This window comes from Geospiza fortis, unplaced genomic scaffold, assembly GCF_000277835.1.
Source record: "Geospiza fortis unplaced genomic scaffold, GeoFor_1.0 scaffold318, whole genome shotgun sequence".
In the NCBI taxonomy this organism is placed as follows: Eukaryota; Metazoa; Chordata; class Aves; order Passeriformes; family Thraupidae; genus Geospiza; species Geospiza fortis.
Window position 1 is genome coordinate 1,904,583 of NW_005054371.1, and position 21,533 is coordinate 1,926,115.

The window sequence follows — 21,533 nt, forward strand, 5'->3', positions numbered from 1 at the left end:
GGGGCCGTGGCGCACCCGCAGCCGGCCGGAGCGGAGCGGAGATGTCGCCGCTTGTCCCGGTGCCTGCCTGGCAGGCTGCAGCGGGGAGAGCTCAGCACCCATCGGGAGTGTAATTAGTGACTTGCTGCGAAGTCGAGGCAGTCTTACTCGCATCACAGTAAGGAGTTTAAAAAGTCAACAGTGACTGTAGATGGCACGAAAAAAAAAAGTATTTGTGTTTTTAAATGGCTGTTTAGCAAAAAAGTTGCCACTCTCTACAGCTGCCTGAAAGGAGGTTGGAGCCAGGTGAGGGCCGTTCTCTTCTGCCAGGCAGCCAGTGAGAAGATGAGAGGACATAGTCTTTAGCTGTGCCAAGGGAGGTTTAAATTGGATATTAGGAATAAATTCTTCACAGAAACAGTGATCAGACGTTGGAAAGAGCTGCCCAGGGAGGTGCTGGAGTCACCATCACTGAGGTGTTTAAGGACTGGCACTCAGTGCCAGGTTTGGTTGACAAGGTGGTGTTCAGTCATGGGTTGGTCTTAATGATCTCAGAGGCCTTTTCCAGCCTAGCTGATACTAATTCCTATTTTTTTTCCTTCATTTATAAATTTTCTGAGTGGAGCCATGCTTTGAAAAGCAGTGCTGCCAGACTGGCATGGTGTATCCTGTACTCGGGTGACTCAGTGAAATTTCAGAAGTGAAACAAGCTGGAGATGGCCAGCTTGGGAAGTGTGTTGGAAAAAAGGATCTTCTTTTCAAATTCCTTTCAAATTCAAAAACTTGCCCACTATCTGCCAATGGTTAGTGGCACAGGCTTTGTCTCCAGCTTGACAGAAATATCCACAAGCAATAATCTTAAATTACATGGATGGTTTACTTATTGCAGTGCCAACCCATAAAGAAATGGAAGAAGCTTGTGACAGTGTAGTCACAGAAGTGTGACTTTTCCTATGAACTTCGTGAAATGCAGAATGACACAGAAGTTCATCTAAATTGTCTTTTCACACAGAAATTCAAGGAGCAGCTGTGCCCTTTATTAGCTATTTCAAAACAGGAAGCCATGTGGTTAAACATTTTAATACTCCAGTTCAGTGGATGTTGCAGAGGTGCCAGAGCAAACCTGGGAATGTAAAGTGTTTTAATGATTTTTGATACATTACTGCACTCAAGCCTTTGCAAACACTAGAATAAATATGAATAATAAGTTTTGTAAAACCTTTTCCAGACTTTTTGGAACACCAAAGTACAACAAGTATCTTTGGGACAGCTTCTTTGAAATTAATGCCGATGAAGTGATACAAAAAGTTGTAGGAAAAAAGAGCTTGTTCATTTCTAGAATAGAAAATAGCTCAGAAATAATATTGTTTAATATCTTTTTTCACATAAGCATATCAGAGTTGTTCATCACCATGCTTACTGTCAGCAATAACAGCTAACCTCCTTCCAGCTCCAAGAGCTGGAATTGGGTCTCCTGCAGTCAGTGGAGCTGTGAAAGTGGAAGTGCTGCTGTCTACAGTGCATGTTATAAAACTCCAGAAGTCTAATTATGACCTGTTTATCACTTGTTTTTAAAGGAATTATTTTGGAATACATAGAAGGTGGTGAGTCAAAGACCAGATCAATAGATTTGCTTGATCTTAGGCCTGAGTAAGTATGATATTCCTTCAGATAACAGCACTCTCTGTGTTTTTATAGCATGTTCATGTACAGTTCTATTTGACTGTGTTACACATAACTGAGATCAGCTATTAGGTAGAGCCTATGTGCTCTGATAGGAAGGGCTTCAGAAAAATAACAAAGTGCCACCATTAAAGAAAGTTACCCAAATCCATGGAGTTTATTAGGCAGAAAGACATGAAGTAATATGATTGTCTTAATACCAGCATTGATATGGAAGAGGCCTTGCATGTAAGCCTGTAAGTAGACGGTATAAGTTGGATATGCAGGATGAAAAATCCCAATTTAAAAATTACTAAGTTTTGTCTACTTAGGACTGTCCAGTATGGTGCTGTGGGTATAACCTATCAAGTCTCTTTGTGAAAGAAATAAGTTGTCTGGTGTTACTGGACAGGAGTATAAACACTGAGAGGATATTCTTTTATGATGTAGTGGCTCCCATTTAGAAGGCTGATGCAGAAAATCCCCTTAGAGTTGAATAATTCCTTTACTAGCAGAAGTGCTTGGCTTTCTTGCTAAGCTGATTTTAAGAGTGTATTGTGATTTGACTGCTAGGTATTGTCAACCCTTAGTTTCTCACGGAAAGCCAGAAATCAGTGGTTATCTGATGGAATGGAAGGAGGATCCAGTTCCACAGAGCAGCTGTGGCCCCCTCACGGGGGGCTCCAGGGACATCAGTACAATGCACCACGTGGTGGTTACTGTCAAAACTAAGAGTTGTAGAAACAGCCATGGATTTCTAAAGCCACAGACAGAGATAAATTTAAGACTTTGCATACATGATTTATCTTGTTAGTACTTCATGGGCAATTTGTTTGGAATTTATGAAATTCCAGTATAATTCAGATATTTAAACTGACAGTTTGGGACACACATCTCCCATGCCTGATCCTCCATGGAAATCATTTGAAAAGATAAATTTCTTGCCAAGCTACAGTTTTTAAAAGTTGAATTTTACTGTCCAACTTCAGTAAGAGAAGTAAGGAAATATAAAAGCCAAGAAAGATTTATTCTTATTTCTTTAGGCCTTTACAGAATGAGATAAATGCATAACATTTAATTGCTTTCTTCAGTTTCTCAGCAAGTAACTAATATTCTTGGATTTAAATTCATAATTGTTTCCAGAGGATGGAATGTGGTGGGTTTGGGGTATGTATTGAGTTTGTTTTTGTTCTTTTCTCATAATTAGCACAGATGTTACAGCCTTAGTAGAAGAAATCCAAAAAAGAGAACCTCTCATCACAGCTTCCTGCTTGGAACATGTCATACATCTAGTGCAAAGATTGCAGGAGAAGCTAGGGGAAAACCAGAATCACAAATTCTCTCTTTTTAAGGTCAGAGGCATCTTTAAAATAATTTTAGGCATTTGTGGGGGTTTAAGTTGTGATACTGTGAGTTTTTACTGTTGTTTTTACTGCTGTGTATTGTGCTGTATGACTGATTCTTTGGCACTTTTCAGTCCTCTCTGCACTTTCAGAGCAACTGAGTCTGGCCTGTTTTTTTTTCTGTCAGGAATTCCCCTAATAAAGCTGAGAGGTATAACTGTTCATAGATATTGTTTAGCCAGGCTTAATCCCTAGGGTGTGTTTTAGATGGATAAAAATCAATCTTTTATTTGTTGAGTAAGAGTTTGTGGGCCAGCAACACCCATAGTTACATTTAAACAAAACCTGTAAATCGACCCCACATAAATTAGCTGTTGGGAAAGGACCAAAATATATTCATACATGTGTCTACTTGTTCTTCATTTTGTGAAGATTGTGGGATTTATGCTATTATTTTAATGGGGTTTTATGTTACATGCAGTTGGCATTACAAATCCTGGTTTTCATTGCTTTCTGTCATTACTATTATCTTTAAATATTGATAAATTGATTTTCAGCTTACAGACCACACTTGAAATATTTTTTCAAACAAATAGGAATTTTAAGAACAATGATTACAGAGACCTTTCAGAGCTTCAAATCCAGGACTGAGTGTGTCAGAAGAGAATGGATTTAATTGTGGAAATGAAACATTCTACATGCTACAGTCTGACATAGTTAATCGTCGTAGCTTTATTGTGTCAGCAGATGGCAATGTGTAGCTGTTAAACAGTGTTGGTCAGTGCTATGGCGTTTATTGTTACCTTAAATTAGACGAGAAAAAGTTGTTTTGTGTTGGTTTGTTCAGCTATAAAACCCCTTACATGTTCCGAGGTATAACTTTGGTTCTTTTGGCCAACAATACTCATCTGGGTGAATTCTGCAAAGAAATATGTATTTAACCTTGGAAACAGAGCTATGTAGCAAGGCATCTTGAATTTAAAAAGTTTCTCTTCCAAGTTATCCTCTCAGCTGAGATAATGCCTTGCTTTTCAAAAGCTTTAGAAATTGTTTGTTCATCACAGAGACTGACAAATCTTCAAATGCTCGTTCAAACTTGAGTGTAAATAACGTATTTGTTCATTGTTGGGTGTAGTGCTGTGTCTGAGCTTCTGTATTTGTCAATAAGAGAAGCAGGCAAATCCAATCAGCGCTGGATTATTTCCTTCACTCAAGAGTGGTTAGAAGTGTGTGAAAATAACTTTTTTGATGTTCAGTTTCATTTAAGGCTTCTAAATGAAATATGAGTACCAGGTCCTTCTGAGATACTAATAAAATATAAGAGATGGGTGGGAGTGAGATTTGTTTTTCTTTTTCCTGAAAAAATGTTCCATGTGTGCATTGTTTGGAAATGAATGGTTTTTATTCCTGTTGCACTGGAGTATAATCTGAAACAAGTGTATAAGCTCATCTTTTTGTTATTTCCAGTGATTGTGGTGATGGTGGTGTGTTAGGCACCCTGCAGAGAAATGAAGTTTCATAGCAATTTCTCAGGTTTTAAACTATTCCATGGCATTGGATGCTATAGTAATTTGCAGATTTTTATCTTAGATACAGCTGTAGCAGATTTTGCAGAACTGAGGTATATTTTGTCTAATATTGCCTTAGGGTTTGATTATTGTATCATTTGCACAGGCAATTCTTGCTGGCTCAGAGTTCTGTGGATGAAGTAACTGCAGCACTGGGCATTGGAAGAACAGAATTAGTCTCATAATCTGAAATTACATAAAAACCCATCTCATTTTCCTCCCTTTTTTCATAATTTCAAAATACCTTTGTTGTTCAGAGCTGCCTGCATGTAGTCCTAAAATGTTCTGGGTGAGTTTTCCATAAATTTCCATAATTATTGATTCTCATATGCAGACAGATATTGTGGCTCTTTTTAAAAAACAGATTTTTGTCATTTCCACATCTTGATTGCCCATTCCCACTTCTGTAGCTGAAAGTACAACTTGTGTTGCTTTCTCTAGAGAGCATAAATTGCTGTTTCTGTAACATAATATGCATTTTCTGTTTCTCTGTCCCTCTCATTTCTTCACTTATCAACTGTTATTTCCATTTTGATGAATCCCTACTCTTCTGAGTAGAAGGTCTAGGAGCCTTTCTCATTTTCCTTTTGGAGACAGGCAGCTTGGGAAACTTGAGATAAGGAAAAAAAGTTGAAGCTCTGGTAATATGTTAGTGATTAAATCTCACTGTTCATAAACAGTTTCTTCTTCATTTTTACACTACAGAAAAGACCTAGTGAACCACTGGGGTATTTCAATGTCCCTTTACTTCACTGCCAGCAATTGGGTGATTTCCCAGTTTATGATTTTATTATTGTTTAGACTTGAGGAGAGGGCAGCTGCTGATAGGTGAAAATTATTCAAGTGCAAACCATGTTTTACAGCAGCCAGTTTATTGAAACTCCAACCAGATTATATTTTTTTGGTTCTTTTTAAAGTATCATGGCATGGTGACTTCCATTGCAGTATCTGAAACTATTTTCACCTCTGCTTAATAAACCTTAGTATGTGTTACTATGGCTATGAACTCATTCACATGAATGATCCTGTGTGTCTGATTAAAGCACTGTTAGAAAACAACCTCCACAACCTACACAATCTGTGCAGACATTAAAGCTGAAATTCTCTCTTGGAATTTTGTCTTGCTGAGTATCTTTGTTATGGTTTTGCATGCCTTGTCATGACCTCATAGGGCAGTCCTGTAACTTATGTTTCTTATAAGCTGTAGCTTATATTTCTTTTTTTCTTCCTGTTTTGTACAACAAAGTCACGTGCCAGCTGGAAGCATCCCACACCCTAAAGTCTCAAATTTAACTGGATTTCTTGGTTCACTGGCTAAGGCTTAATATTAGTTGGGATTTCTTTCATCAGTGATCTTACAGTCACCATGGTCTCCTCTTTTGTTTTGCCCCTTCAGCTCTGGTCTAGGGTTGTTTTGCTGGTCTTGGAGAAGGTGAAGAAAATGCAAACATGGGAAAAAACCAATTCATTGAAATTAAGTATAAAATTGAAATCAATACTATATAACATCTTCAGTGATAACCTGATGATTAATATGGGATTTCTTCTCCTGTAACAGGAGGAGGAGAAAAAAATTAATCTGTTGAATATTTTGAGCAATTTTGTTTATTTTTTTTAGCATCAAATGTTTTTCCTTTCACTGTCCCTGCTTCTATTTCAGGTGCTTAGAACACACGTATTGCCTCTGACCAATGTCGCATTTAACAAATCTGGTTCCCGGTAAGTTGTTTTCAAAGTCAAAAGTACCTAATCAATTAATTGAAGTTTTTTACTTGTAAATTAAATGGTAAGGAAACTTCAGTGCTCTTATCTTGCTGCAGAAAGAATTTAGCTCTGCTGCTTATAAGCAGCTTCAGGCATAATTGGGGATTATATTTCAGGCCTCTGTGGAAAACCCATGGGAGATGCAAAAAAATAGCAGGCGAGATTCAATTTATGTAATTTTTTTCTTCCACAGTCATAGTCTGTTGACAATTACCATATTACAGAAAGAAGCACCTTTATGGCCATTAACTAAATATTACTAAAAGTTAAATGAGTCTTTCACATAAACTCATTTGGGAGTTTCACTGTAGTGAAAGTGTGACTTTCATGTTAATTGATTTCACTGTGGACATATGTCTTATCATTTTCTCCTTCATGTCTTAAAAGCAGCAGCATGCTTTCTAGTTAAAATACATTAAATATTAGAAAAAATGTGGTTTTATGACTAAGATGTTAAAAAAAGGAAGAAAAGGAACGTCTGTGGTCATAAATCTGTATTTTTGAGTACAGATTTAGGGTCTGAGACAATGCTAACTAAAATCTGTGGAAATAAATAATTTGGCAGTGCATTGAGACCAGTAAGATATTTGCTGTATTCAGAAATGACTTTCTCTTTGCTTTAGCTTTATCACTGGAAGCTATGATAGAACCTGCAAACTGTGGGATACAGCATCAGGAGAAGAGCTGCATTCACTGGAGGGACACAGAAACGTTGTCTATGCAATAGCTTTCAATAACCCCTATGGGTAAATAAATTTCCTCTGAGATTCTTCATAATTGCTAGTACTGTTATTTTACAAATATTCTAACAAAGAATAGACTATTTTAAATTGAAAGAGTTCAACTTATGAGTTTGTAGAGTTCATCCATAGCTAATCACTCTAGGATGACACTGTCATTATTTGTACAAGAGATTCATTCAAACATGCTTTCTGCTATCATTTTTTAAAATTAAATTTAGAAATTCTAACCAAAAATTTAATTAGGCGTTCAGTCTTGAAAAAAAAAAGACTTAGTTGAATGTATTGAAACACGGTTTATTTCAGTAATATCTACATGACCAGATTGATTAACATTCAGAACACATTCTCTTCTGCCTCCATGTAGTTGTATGTGATGTGACATATAAGTACTTATGACAATCTCTGTTGCTTCAGTTAAGGAGAAAGAAGTGGATTTCTCCATTTGCCATACAAATTCAATATTATATAGGACATGATTTAGAAATGTCACAGCTTTTTGAGTAATTTTTGTAAAATCCACAAGGTGCTGCTGTGTGAACATCAGATATTAATTTTTGCACCTTTTTTTTTCAGTAATTTTTTGCCCTAGGTTGGAATTGCCACCTGTTAGGTGACGGGAATTACATGTTAGCTACTGAAGTTTCATTGTGATTTGCTTCCTGAGGAAGCTGTCATGTGTGAGAAAACCATTTTTTTCTGTAAAGTAAGATAAATTAATTCCTATTTTTCATTGAATCACATTACTGTTGGACATCTGTTTATCAGTTGAACAATACACAATTACCATCAGGAAATAAATGTTAAAAGATTTGTTCTTACACTATTTGAAACTTCATCTCTTTCTTCTATATGAAAAGGAAAACTTAGACCCTGCTGTGTCAGTGTCCTATATTCTGATATTGTTCTTTACTTTATAAAACCATTTAATGAAGTTCATTTATATGGCTTGGTGAAACTAATGACAAAAATCTGTGCAAAGATCAACAACTAGAGTATAACATAACAGTGGAGAAGGAACATACAGTGAGACAAAACCTGATAAGAACTTTGAACTACTTTTGTATTAAAAATTTGATAAAACCCCCTTTTTTTTCTGCTAATCTTTAGGTTTTGGTACAGTGCCCCTTGGTACATTTTCTGGAGACTTCACTTTAGTCTTGCTCTCACTGCAGATGGTCACAACACTTCCACTGACTTCAGTGGGAGTAGAGTTCAACTTCTGAAATTTGGGTGAACTGCATTTATAATTGTTGGTAAACAGATGTTATCTGATGAAATGATATAACTTCTTAGTAAATCTGTAAGTACAGCACAACATCATCCCTAAAGTAGGTCAGTCATCAGTTATGAACAGTCCTGTGCTAATAGATAGGCACAGTAGCTCTCTTAGAATCTCCCTGTGTCTGCTAATTTTTTGCCTTGCTGTAACTTGTGTTTGTGAAATCCTGCTGCAGGATCTTGTAGTGTGGCAGCAAGCACCAAAGTGCATGGGAGCTTCCAGGGCTGGGTGTTGTTTCTCTGGATTCTGCTGTCTCTGGAGTCAGAGGGTTTTTCTACATAAAAATTATAGGATATTTTTTCCTATTTAGTGACAAGATTGCCACTGGATCTTTTGATAAAACCTGCAAAGTGTGGAGTACAGAAACAGGAAAATGTTATCATACCTTCAGAGGACATAGTGCAGAAATAGTGAGTAGTGATGGATGTTTATTATTCCTTTGTGTTTCCTCACACTATCATTGATGACTGTGAGTTCTGACTCCCTGTGAGCCCTGACTGGAAGGCACAGTTATTGTGGCACATCTGTTCATACATCCAGGTCTTGTTAACATTTCTGCACTGCAAGGGAGGATAGTCTGACAGTTCTTGATATAGAATAAACCCCCATACACAGTTTGAAATTATATTGTTGTTTTTACTTTGTTCTGATTTCCCTTGTTTGCTAAATGTTAAAACATGGAAAAGTACCATAGCAACTGGAATTTTCAGTTTCTTGTACATACTTTTTGTTTGACTGCATATCACATGGTTTTTCTTGCTATCTTGCATTGCCTCTCACATTTGCAGAACTAAATATACAAGAACATCATTGCTTGTGTTGTTGTCTTTCACACAGAGATCTGTACTTCGTGTACAGAACCAATTGGAGCTGTAGGGGAACGAATTTCTGAAATTTAAAGTGTGTTAACTGGGAATATGTGGGATGCTGAAATGTCAAAGATCTATGAAATTAAAACAGTTTAAGCTTAAAAATGCTTGGTTTCCTCTCCCATGCACTAGGACCCCTACCAGCAGCGTCAAGTGCCTTGATGCACAAATTTCAGTCTGAAAGATCAGGGCAAAACCACTAAAACTCTGAATTTCAATGATGAATGGGTTTTTTGTTTGTTTTGTTGTTTTAATAGCTATACAATCACTATTCAATGAAATATTGCTGAAAATTGTTTCTGAAAAAACAATTTGAATTTAATTGTAGATGGAGAGGCTTTAACTAGAAAGAGGTGAGAAAATGGTGGTTTACTATATTGGAATTTGAGGTTTGTTTCAGTGTGTTTTTGATTCTCTGGATGCTCTGAGTTACCCCTTACAATGGAGAGCATGTTTGCTTATTGAGAAAGGCTGCAGTAGTTTTACTTCCATAGATCAGTCAGGTAAATGTTTAAAGGTCTCTCCATTTTTTTCTGACTTCTTTGGGGTTAGATTAGACCTGAAGTGTTCTGAATTATGCTGACAAGTAATTAGAAGGAGATAATTGCCAGCAGGAAATGATGTGTTTCTCTGAATCAGACCTGTTTCTGAAGGGCCATTATTGCATCTGATACATTGCTGGCAAGGGCATGCCCATAGTTACTCAGAATGAAAAAACTGAGCTGCTGCTTTCCTTTTTTCATGGCACCTGCTATTCTTTATTTGCAGAGCAATCACACTGAATAATTACACAAACTGGGAGGGTGAATTCATGGTTTTTTAATGTGAGAAATTAATTAAAGTAGTTGTTGAGCTTTTATTCTTGCTTTTTCTTAAATATGATGATGCCAATGGCAATGCCCTTGGCAAATGACATTGATAATGACACCTGATAGGGTAAGAGTGCACAGAGTGTGTTTGTGTGTCCATAGAACTGTTTGCATGATCTTTGCCCCAGTCTCATCAAGTAACAGAGAAAACCTACCAAGTGATAGTGCTAGGGAGCACTGTCAGACTGGACAGTAATTGGAGGACTTCAAAGAGAATTTTGAAATAAAGAAAACAAAGCATGTGCTTGGAAGGAGTCCACTTGGTTTGAGTACTTATCCAGAATTATGTGGTGAGGGTTTGTTGCTGTTCTAGTGGGCTGTTGGAAGAATTCTGCAAGTTTTCTGTATGTCATAAAATATTATCAGACTTTTGTCTTATTTAAAAATATTAATCCTGACCCTTGTTTAGTTTATTTAGAAAATATTTATAAATTGACTCCTTTAAACGTTTTCTATCCAATGTTTCTCGCTACAGGTATGTTTGTCATTTAATCCTCAGAGCACACTGTTGGCAACTGGAAGCATGGATACCACTGCCAAATTATGGGATCTAGAGAAAGGAGAAGAAGTAGCCACTTTAAATGTATGTTTGCATTCCTTATGTTTTCAGAGGTGTTCCTTGCTTAGTTTTCCAACTGAGATAAATAACAGTGTAACCATTCCAACTGTTTCAAACCTTGCAGTTTCTTTTACCAGGTGATCCCATAGTGACTAAGGCTCCAAAACAAAATAAGAAAACTTGAAGGGAATGAGAAAGCTGTGGTGTTTTATGAGTCCTATTTATCAAAAGACAGATTTTCTCATTGCTGCTGTAGATTAGAATCCCTTCTGTTACTTGTTAAAACCTGCTGCTCTGCAGTCAGTTGTGAGCTCCTCTGTATGGAGAGGTGAACATGGGCAGAAGACAGCCATCCAAGTACCTCTAGATTGTCACCTCTCTGCTCTGCATGGCTTGCTGGCATTCCCCAGAGTCAGATTGGCCTCTGCTGCTTCAGTGCATTTCTCTCACATAAATCCTTAGCCATGTATAGTGAATAAACTTCCTGCTTAAGTGGTGTGCCTGAGTTTTTGCAGTTGCTGGGATAGTGACTATTCCTCAGTCAGATAGATCTTTCTGTCAAAATTGTAGTCTACTGGACAAGACAGTAAATAAAATAGTGGTGAGTTATGGAAGGATTATGCTGCTGAAAAAAGACTACATATTAAACTATATTAATGGAAAAGTAATAATTTGTATTCTCATACTTCTTTTTAAAAATTCTCTCAGGGGCACTCAGCAGAAATTATTGCTCTGTCTTTCAATACCACTGGAGACAGGATCATCACTGGCTCCTTTGACCATACAGTAGCAGTTTGGGATGTTGGCACTGGCAGGTACTAAAGCACTAATAAAGATAATTTTACTTTGCACAATTTCAGGACAAATTAAATAGAAAATGTTGAGCTACATCTTACAGAGCTTGTATTTCATTTAGAGTATATGTTCTTTGGTCTTGTAATTTGTTACTTCTCTTCTCTTTGTTCTTTTGAAAAGGAATGCTGCTCATGAAATGCTTTTGTATGTATTCTTTGTTTCAAATTTCTATCTTATCTTTCTGTGTATCTGATAACAGCTTCTGTGAGATGTTCTCCACATTGCTATTTTTTCTGTTTATTGATCAGATTTTTATGTCAAAGCTTGAAGGCCGTGCTGCCTTTTTGAAAATTGGAAGTTTAGGTTTTCAGCTTTTAAATTAAAGTTTTTTTCTAGGTATTACTAGGTATTTTGGGCATTTGGTATTACAGTAACAGCAGTCTTGATGACCAAATAATGTGTTTATAAAATTAAGTTTCCCTCTGTTATCTGCTTGTTGATTTTTTGTTTTACTGTAAAAAATCTATGCAATTACAACAGTGTAGACATCACAGTGTACGAAAGTAAAAGGAGTAATTCTGTAAAATGCTAAGAATGTAATCAAGTTTCTGTTATTATAAACAGATAGCAAATTCAAATGCTCAGGAAATTTTCTTTACTGTTCATTTAGCACATATATTAATTTAGCTACTCTTATATATCTTGTGCAATGAATAAAAACATTTTAGTCACTTAAACTAATTTAGTTGCTTTTCTAGTCATTAGTTTATCTGTTATTTACAGTCTGCTTCTATTAATGATGTAGTGATACTAGCATTGTGATAATAACCCAATTTGCTGATCCTTTAATAGATGTATATCTCAATTAATCTTTTTTAGGCTTTGTTGCCTTGTAGGCCATTAAATAGGAAGCAGTATTGGCTAATTGTAACCTCTCTACTCAGATAAAGCTGAAGAATTTAATGGGACTTATATTGCTAGTCTTGTGCAGCAAGAAGATGAGGATTAATGAGGATTAGAAATCATATTTCAGTTGGGCTGTCATTTGCCTGTTATTTGGGAACATGCTCGCATTAAGTACCTGATTAACTTCCATTTGATCTTCAGTGGATTTTATAAAAGGTTTAGATTATATGGAGTTTTAAAGATGTACTGTTTTTACAGTTCATTGAAGTAGGATAATGGGAGAGTAATGTGGAAAAACTTGCTGTACTTGCTTAGCATGTAGATGAATACAAGGAATCTGTTGCTGGTACTGAAAATCATCACATTTCACTGGAAATACATTCACTAAAATATTTTTGAAAGAGAAGGGAGGAAATTTCCGTTTTATTCTTTACTGCCTCTTTTTGCCAAAAATAGAAAATGGAATTGATGTAGTACTAAAATCCTAAATGAGCTGCACCACTCCATTTAATTGCTTTAATGGTGAAGACTTGACACCTTAACTATACTATTTTCTAAACTTATCATTTATATGTGTATATAAAAATACACACTATAAATGTAAATGATCATTTAAAAATCTTTTTTGGTAGGTTGCTACATACTTTAATAGGTCACCGAGGAGAGATTAGCAGTGCCCAGTTCAACTGGGACTGTTCTCTCATTGTCACTGGATCAATGGACAAAACGTGCATGGTAAGCTGGTTGAGTGGTAGTGAATACAGCTACTTGACATATAAAATGTATCTTTTTTAAATTGAGGAGCATCGTTTTAAAGTAGTACATATAATGAATTAGAGAATTTACAACTAAATGTAAAACCTATAATCTTACTAATTTCAGTGAAGTCTAGTTAAGTCTTGTTTAATCTATGCACTGAACTAAAAATGTGTAGAACTTCATTATACTAACTAAAGAATGACTCATTATTGATTTGTATTCAGCTTTTGTGTTATTGCATGTCAAACATCAGAAAGGGCCTCTACAAGTTGCTTTATCAATCATCTAGATATCTATAAAGTAAATTAGTAAATTCCAAAGCAGCAATGCAGTGTCCCTGTTTCTGTGTGCAGCTGTGGGATGCAGTGACAGGGACACACATAGCGACGCTGGCAGGGCACAGCAAGGAGGTGCTGGACGTGTGCTTTGATTATGCTGGGCAGCGCATTGCAACAGCCTCTGCTGATGGTGAGTGAGGGGAACTGCTGGGGAGCTGCAGCCCCAAACACCTCTGTCCTTCATCAGGGAGGGGAACTGCTGGGGAACTGCAGCACCAAACACCTCTGTCCTTTCCCTTTGGCTCTGCTTTGAATGTAGTGATTTATTAAAAATATGGATATTGATCTAGTACCGATATCCAGCTGTGACGGACAAAGACTCTCTAACAGTTTAAAGTTAGAAAGTGTGTGTTTATTGTGGGATAGCTGCCAAATACACACCGCAATTTACAGGTAATTACAGAGTCCTTTTATCTATACAAGTATTGAATACCCAAAATACAAATGCATATTCATAACTTTGGTACATCCCATTCCCCGCTCCGTATGGTAATTAATTCAAAAGTTATATAAGCATGCGTACTTTGTTCCTTGAAATTGGTTGGTGGTCCCTTTCATGGGGAGGGGTCCCAAAATGAGGAAGTAAATGAAGTCTTCCTTGTTCTGACCTTTCTACCTTTTCAATGCAAATACAACAAATGAACTCTTGGTAGAACTCCCATGCCTGTTTTCAATTGGTTTCAGAACAGAGGAGGCCTACAATTGTCTTATGTTCCTAAAAGCTATTTATCAGTTTCTATATTCTTCATTATAAACCCAGCTAACTAAACATTAATGTTGACAAACAATCAATTATTAGTTAACTAACTCTTAACTTCATCAAGGCCTACCCATTTATTTTGATTAACTCCAATAAAGCTTATCTCTAACTAAAACCTCCTCTCCTCTAAAATCCCTAAATTCTTTAAAGTTTATGTCTCATTAGCTTGATGAAGAGGAGGGCGTGATTCAAAACTGTTGATCGAGCAATGTTTGTTGCATTACAGAAACATTGGGCGTTAAACTTTAAAAGTTTTCTCCAGTGACAAAGTTCTTATTTTCATACTTCAATCAGCTTAACATGTCTTTCCCCTTTAACTTCAAACTTGGAAGGAAATATTTCACTTGTGGTTGGAAATATATTTTAAATGTGTACATAAATAGCTTTGGAAGGGGTTGATTTGGTGGCTCAGATTTAGGCTTAAATGGAAAATATAGTTGGAATTTTACTGGTGGATTTACTAGCAGGTGTTTCTAATGCACAGCAAAAGAATACACAATAAAGAAGTAGTGAAAGAAGCAATTTTGTTTTGTTATTGGCATGCAGAAGCTTTGCATGTTTATTATTTGTCTAGGAATCATAATAAATAGTTTTCTGTATTCACCTGCTCAGTTATTTATATTATACTGCATAGTGACAATACTGTATTAGTTTTAGATACACAATTCCAGAAACAGGCTACCAGACTGGATGAGGAGGACTATTTGGATCTATTTTCCTGTACTTGCTATATTAAGACAAAAGCCAATGTAAAAAGTTTCCTGATATTTAATAAATATCTTATTAAATATAATTAATAGATTATTAAATAATGAAATATAATGAAAGCTTTATAAATATATTGTACATGCATTCTGAAATAACAGGCTTCAGTAAGCTGTGTTCTATGTGGACCTTTGTATTTGTATGTTAGGAATTTTCCAGGAGAATCCATTTCTGGTCAGGAAAGGAAGTCAGTCTTTTCCACCCAGATTACAGATTCTTTTCAACATACTTTGCCCCTGGAGGAAACTCTGTGGAGTTTGCCTTCTATTTCTTCCAAAATTAAACCTGAGGATGAGTTCCTTTCCTTCTGACCTTATTCAAATGTTCTTACTGAAATGGGTGCTTAAGCATAACAGTCACATATGGCTCCTACTGCAACAGGGTCAGCCAGAGTCTATAATGCAGGAACAAAACAGTGCATTGCAAAGCTAGAAGGGCACGAAGATGAAATTTCAAAGGTAAGTTGTGTGTGGTTTGCACCTTTTTAAATTTGTGTGACATCCAATCCAGCAGTTATTCCATGATGCAGGAATACTGTTAATCATTATATCACCACATTCTTTAAGATTGATAAGTCTGGCTAAGAAGTTATCTTTTCTAAAAGACCATTCATTTTAGCTAAAAGTTATCAGACGATGATTGTTTGCCAATTCCCCACTTCTGAGCTAAGACAATACTGGGTGTACTACTCCTTAAGCAATTTTGAATTGTATGATAAACTGGTATTGTCTGGTTAATGCTCAAAAAATGTACCTGATTATCTGGAAATCCATGCAGTTATGGCAGTGAATGTTTAACAAATATGGAGACTTACTATAAAATAATTTTTTTTCAGTGCAGATTCTGATACTACAGAGATGTATGTTATTTAATGTAGAACTCTATAAAATATGTATAAATTCTACATTGGAATAATGATAACATCTAAATAAAGTTGCTATTTGGAAGTTATGATCCTGTAGTAAGGTCATGGTATATAAGGCCTTTGTAAATACACAAAGTTTTCAGCCACGGAACTTTGCCAACATGACTCTAGTTAAATACTACCCTTGACTTTAGCTAAAAAACTGAATGCAAGAGTTGCTGCTTTCTATTTTCATCTTCCAATCACTTTGATATGCTTCTTTCTCTAGGCAAACTGACTTGCTGTAACTTGAGTAATATAACTCATTTCTGTATTTTTGAAGGTGTGTTTCAACCCTAAAGGCAATTGCATACTAACAGCCAGCTCTGATAAAACAGCTCGGCTCTGGGATGCTGCTACTGGGCACTGCCTTCAGGTATTAGAGGGTCATGCTGATGAGATCTTCTCCTGTGCTTTTAACTACAAAGGTGATACAATCATTACAGGTAACTAATATATTCTATTTTTCTTTCTTTTTTGGGGGGTTTTTTTTGTTTTTTTTGTTTTTTTTTTTGTGTTTTGTTTGTTTGTTTTTTGTTTTTGTTTTAGAGATAGCTGAAATCTTGCTACAGCAAAACAAAAAACAGTCTGATAACTTGTCTGGGGCCAAATGCAGTACCAGCAGTGACTTACAATATAGTCAAGAGAATCTAGAACTTCACTTTAGAACTGAGATTTGAGAATATGGCCATGAACAAATTTGTGCAAAGGCATGGGCAAGCCCTCCCATCTCTCCAGTGAGCACATACCAGCACCAGAACAGTGACTAAGCCATTTTCTCACAATGTGTTGCTATGAGGGAGGTGGGGATGAACAAAAGGCAAAGGAGCAAGCTTTTGGTGTATTTGGTACGGAACTCGGATCAGGTGTCCCTTCATTTCAGTCATGGGATGCAGGATGATCTCAGCTGAAAGTATTGCCCTAGATTCTGCTGCCTGTTGCTAGTTGTTGAGAAAAAAATATTTATGTGTCTCCTGGGTACATTGTTTATGTAGGTATTAACAAAAAAGGATAGACTGCACCTAAATGATCCTTCACAATGTGTGTTCATTACTAGGGAGCAAGGATAACTCCTGTAGAATCTGGCACTGACTGAAGAAAAGGATCCAGTTTGATGTATGCCTGCCTACTTTGTGAGTTTCAGAGTCAATAAACTCAGCCTTTCAGATCTATTTTATTTTATTCTCTTCGTTCACCTTCTGTTGAAGTAGAACAGTTATCTAGATTTGATAGGTTTGACTTAGATATGGCATCACAGAACTGCAGAGGTTGGAAGGGACCACTGGAGGTCATCCAGCACAACAGCCTGCCTTGCTCAGAACCCTGGCATCCAAGCAGGCTGCCCAGGACTGATGTGGGTTTGAATATCTCCAAGGATGAAGACTCCACAGTTTCTCTACACAACCTGCTTAGTATTGATTACTTGCATAGTAAAGAAGAAAAGTAGGGTTTTTTCCCTCTTATGTTTTCCTTATATTTCAATTAGTGCATGTTACCTCTTCACTGAGTAGCACTGAGAAGAATCTGGTCTGTTATTTCAGTCACCAGAGAGAAATCATGATTAGTGAGAATGAATGCATAGGATAGCTCAGTTTTTTTATGTGTGATTTTTAACTTGTAACCTTTTTAATAAAAAAACCCAGAGCATTATAGTAATCTCTGTTGTGGAAGGAGTGTTGGTATGCACTTGCTTTGAGGACTTTTGTGTTACTTTTTTGTGTGTGTATAATAAAATATTGAATTAAAATGCCAGTTATGCTTTTTGTAATACAATGCCTCATTCATATTCCTGGTAAAAGCCAGCAGCCATTTATGAACTGCCTTGCTATTAACTGTTGCAGGCATGCTGCAGTTAAACTCCCCTCTCATACCTGCCCACATCCTTCCAGTCAATCTATTCCTTTTGGCTCAGTCCTCATTCTCCTATTTTGAACAGATGTAAAATAAAATTAATATCAGAAGTGACTTAAACTTGGAATCCTGGCCCAGTGATTAAGTCCAGCATGAAGAAACTCTGCTTGCCAAAGATTGGAAGCCGAGGAAACGGACATAAATGGAGAAGTGGATGAGAAACACCTGCAAGTCATTTACTAGCCTGCAATGAGCTTTTAGCCAGGCTTTTCTCTCCCAGAAATTGCCAATAGGTTTCACCTGTGCAGAGCTTGCTCCACTTCTTGAGAGCACCTGGAAGGGCAGTTGCTCCTTGCAGGCATAGTGAAGGAGCAGAACTGGCTGGTCTCCTCCAGCAGACTCAAAAGAAAGATGAAGAGGCCAAGAGGGAGAAAGGAAGAGTACAGAGAATGAACTTGGAGGTATTTTGTTTATATTCTGTATCTCTGGGTGATGGTGGACTTCTAAATGTTGTTAAATTTAGTAGGAAGTTACTAAAGCTGATGTGTTGGAACTACCTCTGAGTGCTTGCCAGCACCCTTGTATGTAAATGAAGACACAAAAGTGCCTGTCATCACTTGGCAGATTTCCTGGTTATTTCAAGTAGTGCTGTGCTGTGGGAGAAGTGAGCAGAGAGCTGCAGATAATTTAAAATGAAACTTTCACCAGTAGGCAAAGTGGTTGACACAAATGTCTCTGTAATGTTCGTGGTGCTCCCTAGGTTTTTGTGCAAAACCTTTGGATGTCAAAAATGTATCTCAGTAAGTTGGAATGGAAAGAGCCATGAAGGGAAGTGCTGTTCTGTGTTGGTTTAGAATTGCTCAATGTCCTTAGATTGATGGGCACCTGTGTCCTGGGAGAATTCCAGCTGACAAAATTGGAGGAAAATTACTGTGGTGAGATGTATGCAATGACTGCTACATAGTTAAAAACTGAAATTTTACTTGCTTTGAACTATCACGAAGTAGAAAATATTATTTGGACTGTGATTGGAAACTAAATTCTCCCCCCACCCCCTCTTAATCTTTTAGTTTGGTTTTCTTCCTGTTGTGTCTTCCTTCATGATTTTTTTCCTTGTACTATGCTAGTGAATCAGATGTCTGTAATAGCTTTGACTTCTAGCTCTTGTCCCATTTTTGCTAGAAATTATGAGTCGAGGTTTAATACAGTAAGCATTAGACTGGCAGGCTATCTGGGTTCTATTTCTTATTCTTTCTTGATTCTTGAGTGTGTAGAACTGCTTTTCAGGCTGAATTATCTAAGTTTCCTGCTCATATGTGAAATATTTTCCCGTCTGGTGTGATTCACAGCACTGCTGGAAAGGGTGCTGGCTTGGTATCTCGTAAGAGCTTCAGTTGTACTCTGGATACTCTCTGTGAATGCTTTGATGTTAGGTTCTCTGCACCTTGGTTTACTCATATGTGGATTTTGTAAATGATAGATATAGGCATTAGGAATGCATTGCATAAATGCAACTTGCTGGAACCATTCTGTGGGTCTGGCAGCAGCTTTATCCCTTTCTCTGATTCCACTTTAGTCCCTCAGCCAAAATGGTGAATGTGTATGTTCAAGCTCTATTACCTGGCACCTTTTTATCCTGCATACCTTATACTATCCAAGTGCTACTTTAATCACTGTGTGGTCGGAGATGTAACTTTCAACATTACCCTGAAATGCTGACAAACTTGGCTCCCTGTGACCTCATTGAAAAGGATTACCTCAGGAGAGCCTTGAAGTGCTTAGGTTTGTCACTGTAGAAATCATATTTGCTGCATTCTTTCTGTCCTTTAGACCTTTGAAATCTTTTCAGGATGAACCTCTGTGAATATGCAATTCTGTTTTTCTGGGAAAGAAGTTTGTGTCATGTAACTGCTCTAGGACAGAACATACCCGTCACAAGGATGGGGATTTCCATGTAAGCACATGATGTGTTCTTGAACTTGTGACGTGTGAGATTCCAATTCTTTCTGAATAGGTGATGACAGTAATACTCACACCCACTCATGTTTTCAAAGTGGCATTTTGTGTGAATTTCTTTTTTTTTTTGTCTCCTTCAGTGGGATCACGCACATTTCCTGGGTAGTTAGTAAAAGGATGTGGAAATATATCTGGCTTCTATTTTCCAGTTTGCTGCTCTTTACTGTCTAATTCTCAGCTGAAGCTGGGAGGGGGATGCAGTACCCATTACCCAGCCCTGTCTTCACTGCAAATTGTTTCAATTACTTTGATAGTCCAGCTGTCTAATAGTGCTGTCTGTCCTGCTAAATGCTGCACAGCTGCAAGTTGCCTTCTGAGGGCCTGTTCCTTGTGATGACTGGGTTCAGAGTGGGTTGGGAAAACTGAAATACTGGTGTTATAGGTTTGCCTATACGTGGCAAAGGCTTAGGAATGGCTCTGACTCAGATTCTTAAATTGGCTAGTATCGATGTGCTTTCCTTCTGGGCTGCAATTTGTTTTATTAAAGTAGGTCATGTGGATTCCTTATTTCAATGGACTGGTGGGCTTTTCCCCTCTGTCATTTTGAAAAGTAGACTTCAGGATTCACAGTGGCATTCCTGTGCTTGTCTGTCATGCAGCTCTGCATGAAACAGAGCAAGAGCAAGTGTCAAACTGGCCTCTTCAGAAAAGTTATCTACTGAATTTAGCAGGTGACTATTTTTATCACAGACTATAAATGGTTAATTTACTTGAAGACAATGAAAATCTTCAGAGGTATGAACAAAATTGAGGTAGATTATAGTTTTTCAGCTTCTAGTAACCTGAACATTAAAAGAACCCTAAACACAAAAACATAAAAAATGAAGTTTTTAAATATCTAATTCAAATACAGTAGAATTGCTTTTTGAGGAGTAGCAGATCTACAGGCCAAATGTTGCTCTTCATTATGTGGGTGGTAGAATCAAGCCTGAGGTGGCAATGCACCTTCCCCTGAAGCCACCTCCAGGAAGGGGAGCACTGCAGCCATGGCTGCTGCTCCTATGGGGCCTCTGATGGCCAGGGCATCCCTGAGACATCTCCTGCAAGAACTGCTCCAGCTCCCACTCGAACCTGCGTACAGTTCCTTGCATCCTCTCATTTGGTAACTTCTCATCTCTTTTTGTTTGCTTTGAATCTGGCTCATATGATTTTAATTTGTTGTATTCTAGTTTTTAGAAACAAAGGTACTGAGCAACCACCCCCAATGTTAAAAACATGCATCATGCTCATGCAGAGGGAGATTTTTACCTAAGGCTGTATGTTGTTCTCATTTGGGTGTATTTAATACCCATTTTTAAAAAGCTGAAAATAAAAGAAGAATGGACAAGTGCTTTCAGTGAAGTGATGCTTTCCTTTTATGTGTAGCAGTAGAAATACCTGTGGTAACTAGACAATATTGCAGTGAATGTCCCTGTGAACTTACACAAGGAGAGGAAAGTCCTGAACTTCTGTCTCCCCACCCTCCTGCTGACTTGTGCAGGTACTGAAAGCAGCCAGAGTGAGCACTGATAGAGGCTTGCACATTGGGAATTATGCTGGGCAGTCAGGGTATCATTTATCTTTCTTGAGATACTAAGAATGTTATGTTTAGCCTTTTATCTTTTGAATGACTTGTGGAACCCAAGTAGCTCTGTCACTGAGGTAAGACCTGGACCTTGCTCTGTCTTGTTTTGGTCAGAGCCACGGATCAGATTTGTCACTGAGAAGCCGAGTTTGAGAAGCTCCAGGGATGGCAGGCAAATATTTAATAAGTCAAAAAAATCCATAGCTCATTTGTGAACATTTTAGGAAGGCAAAGAGGACA

At 37.3% G+C, this 21,533-nt stretch overlaps 1 protein-coding gene across 1 annotated transcript in view; it reads left to right on the forward strand.

Annotated features, from left to right (window-relative positions):
• DAW1 (dynein assembly factor with WD repeats 1) overlaps positions 1-17,614 on the forward strand; it is a 22,933-nt gene extending 5,319 nt beyond the window's left edge. The window contains exons 2-13 of the mRNA XM_005424671.2: positions 1,557-1,629; positions 2,849-2,993; positions 6,213-6,271; positions 6,940-7,062; positions 8,649-8,748; positions 10,552-10,659; positions 11,344-11,450; positions 12,969-13,071; positions 13,449-13,563; positions 15,340-15,416; positions 16,146-16,308; positions 16,920-17,614. Of these exons, the coding sequence (XP_005424728.2) occupies positions 1,557-1,629; positions 2,849-2,993; positions 6,213-6,271; positions 6,940-7,062; positions 8,649-8,748; positions 10,552-10,659; positions 11,344-11,450; positions 12,969-13,071; positions 13,449-13,563; positions 15,340-15,416; positions 16,146-16,308; positions 16,920-16,954 (1,208 nt within the window). The 3' untranslated portion in view covers positions 16,955-17,614. The remainder of the gene's footprint in view (positions 1-1,556; positions 1,630-2,848; positions 2,994-6,212; positions 6,272-6,939; positions 7,063-8,648; positions 8,749-10,551; positions 10,660-11,343; positions 11,451-12,968; positions 13,072-13,448; positions 13,564-15,339; positions 15,417-16,145; positions 16,309-16,919) is intronic.
• The last annotated feature ends 3,919 nt before the right edge of the window (positions 17,615-21,533 follow it).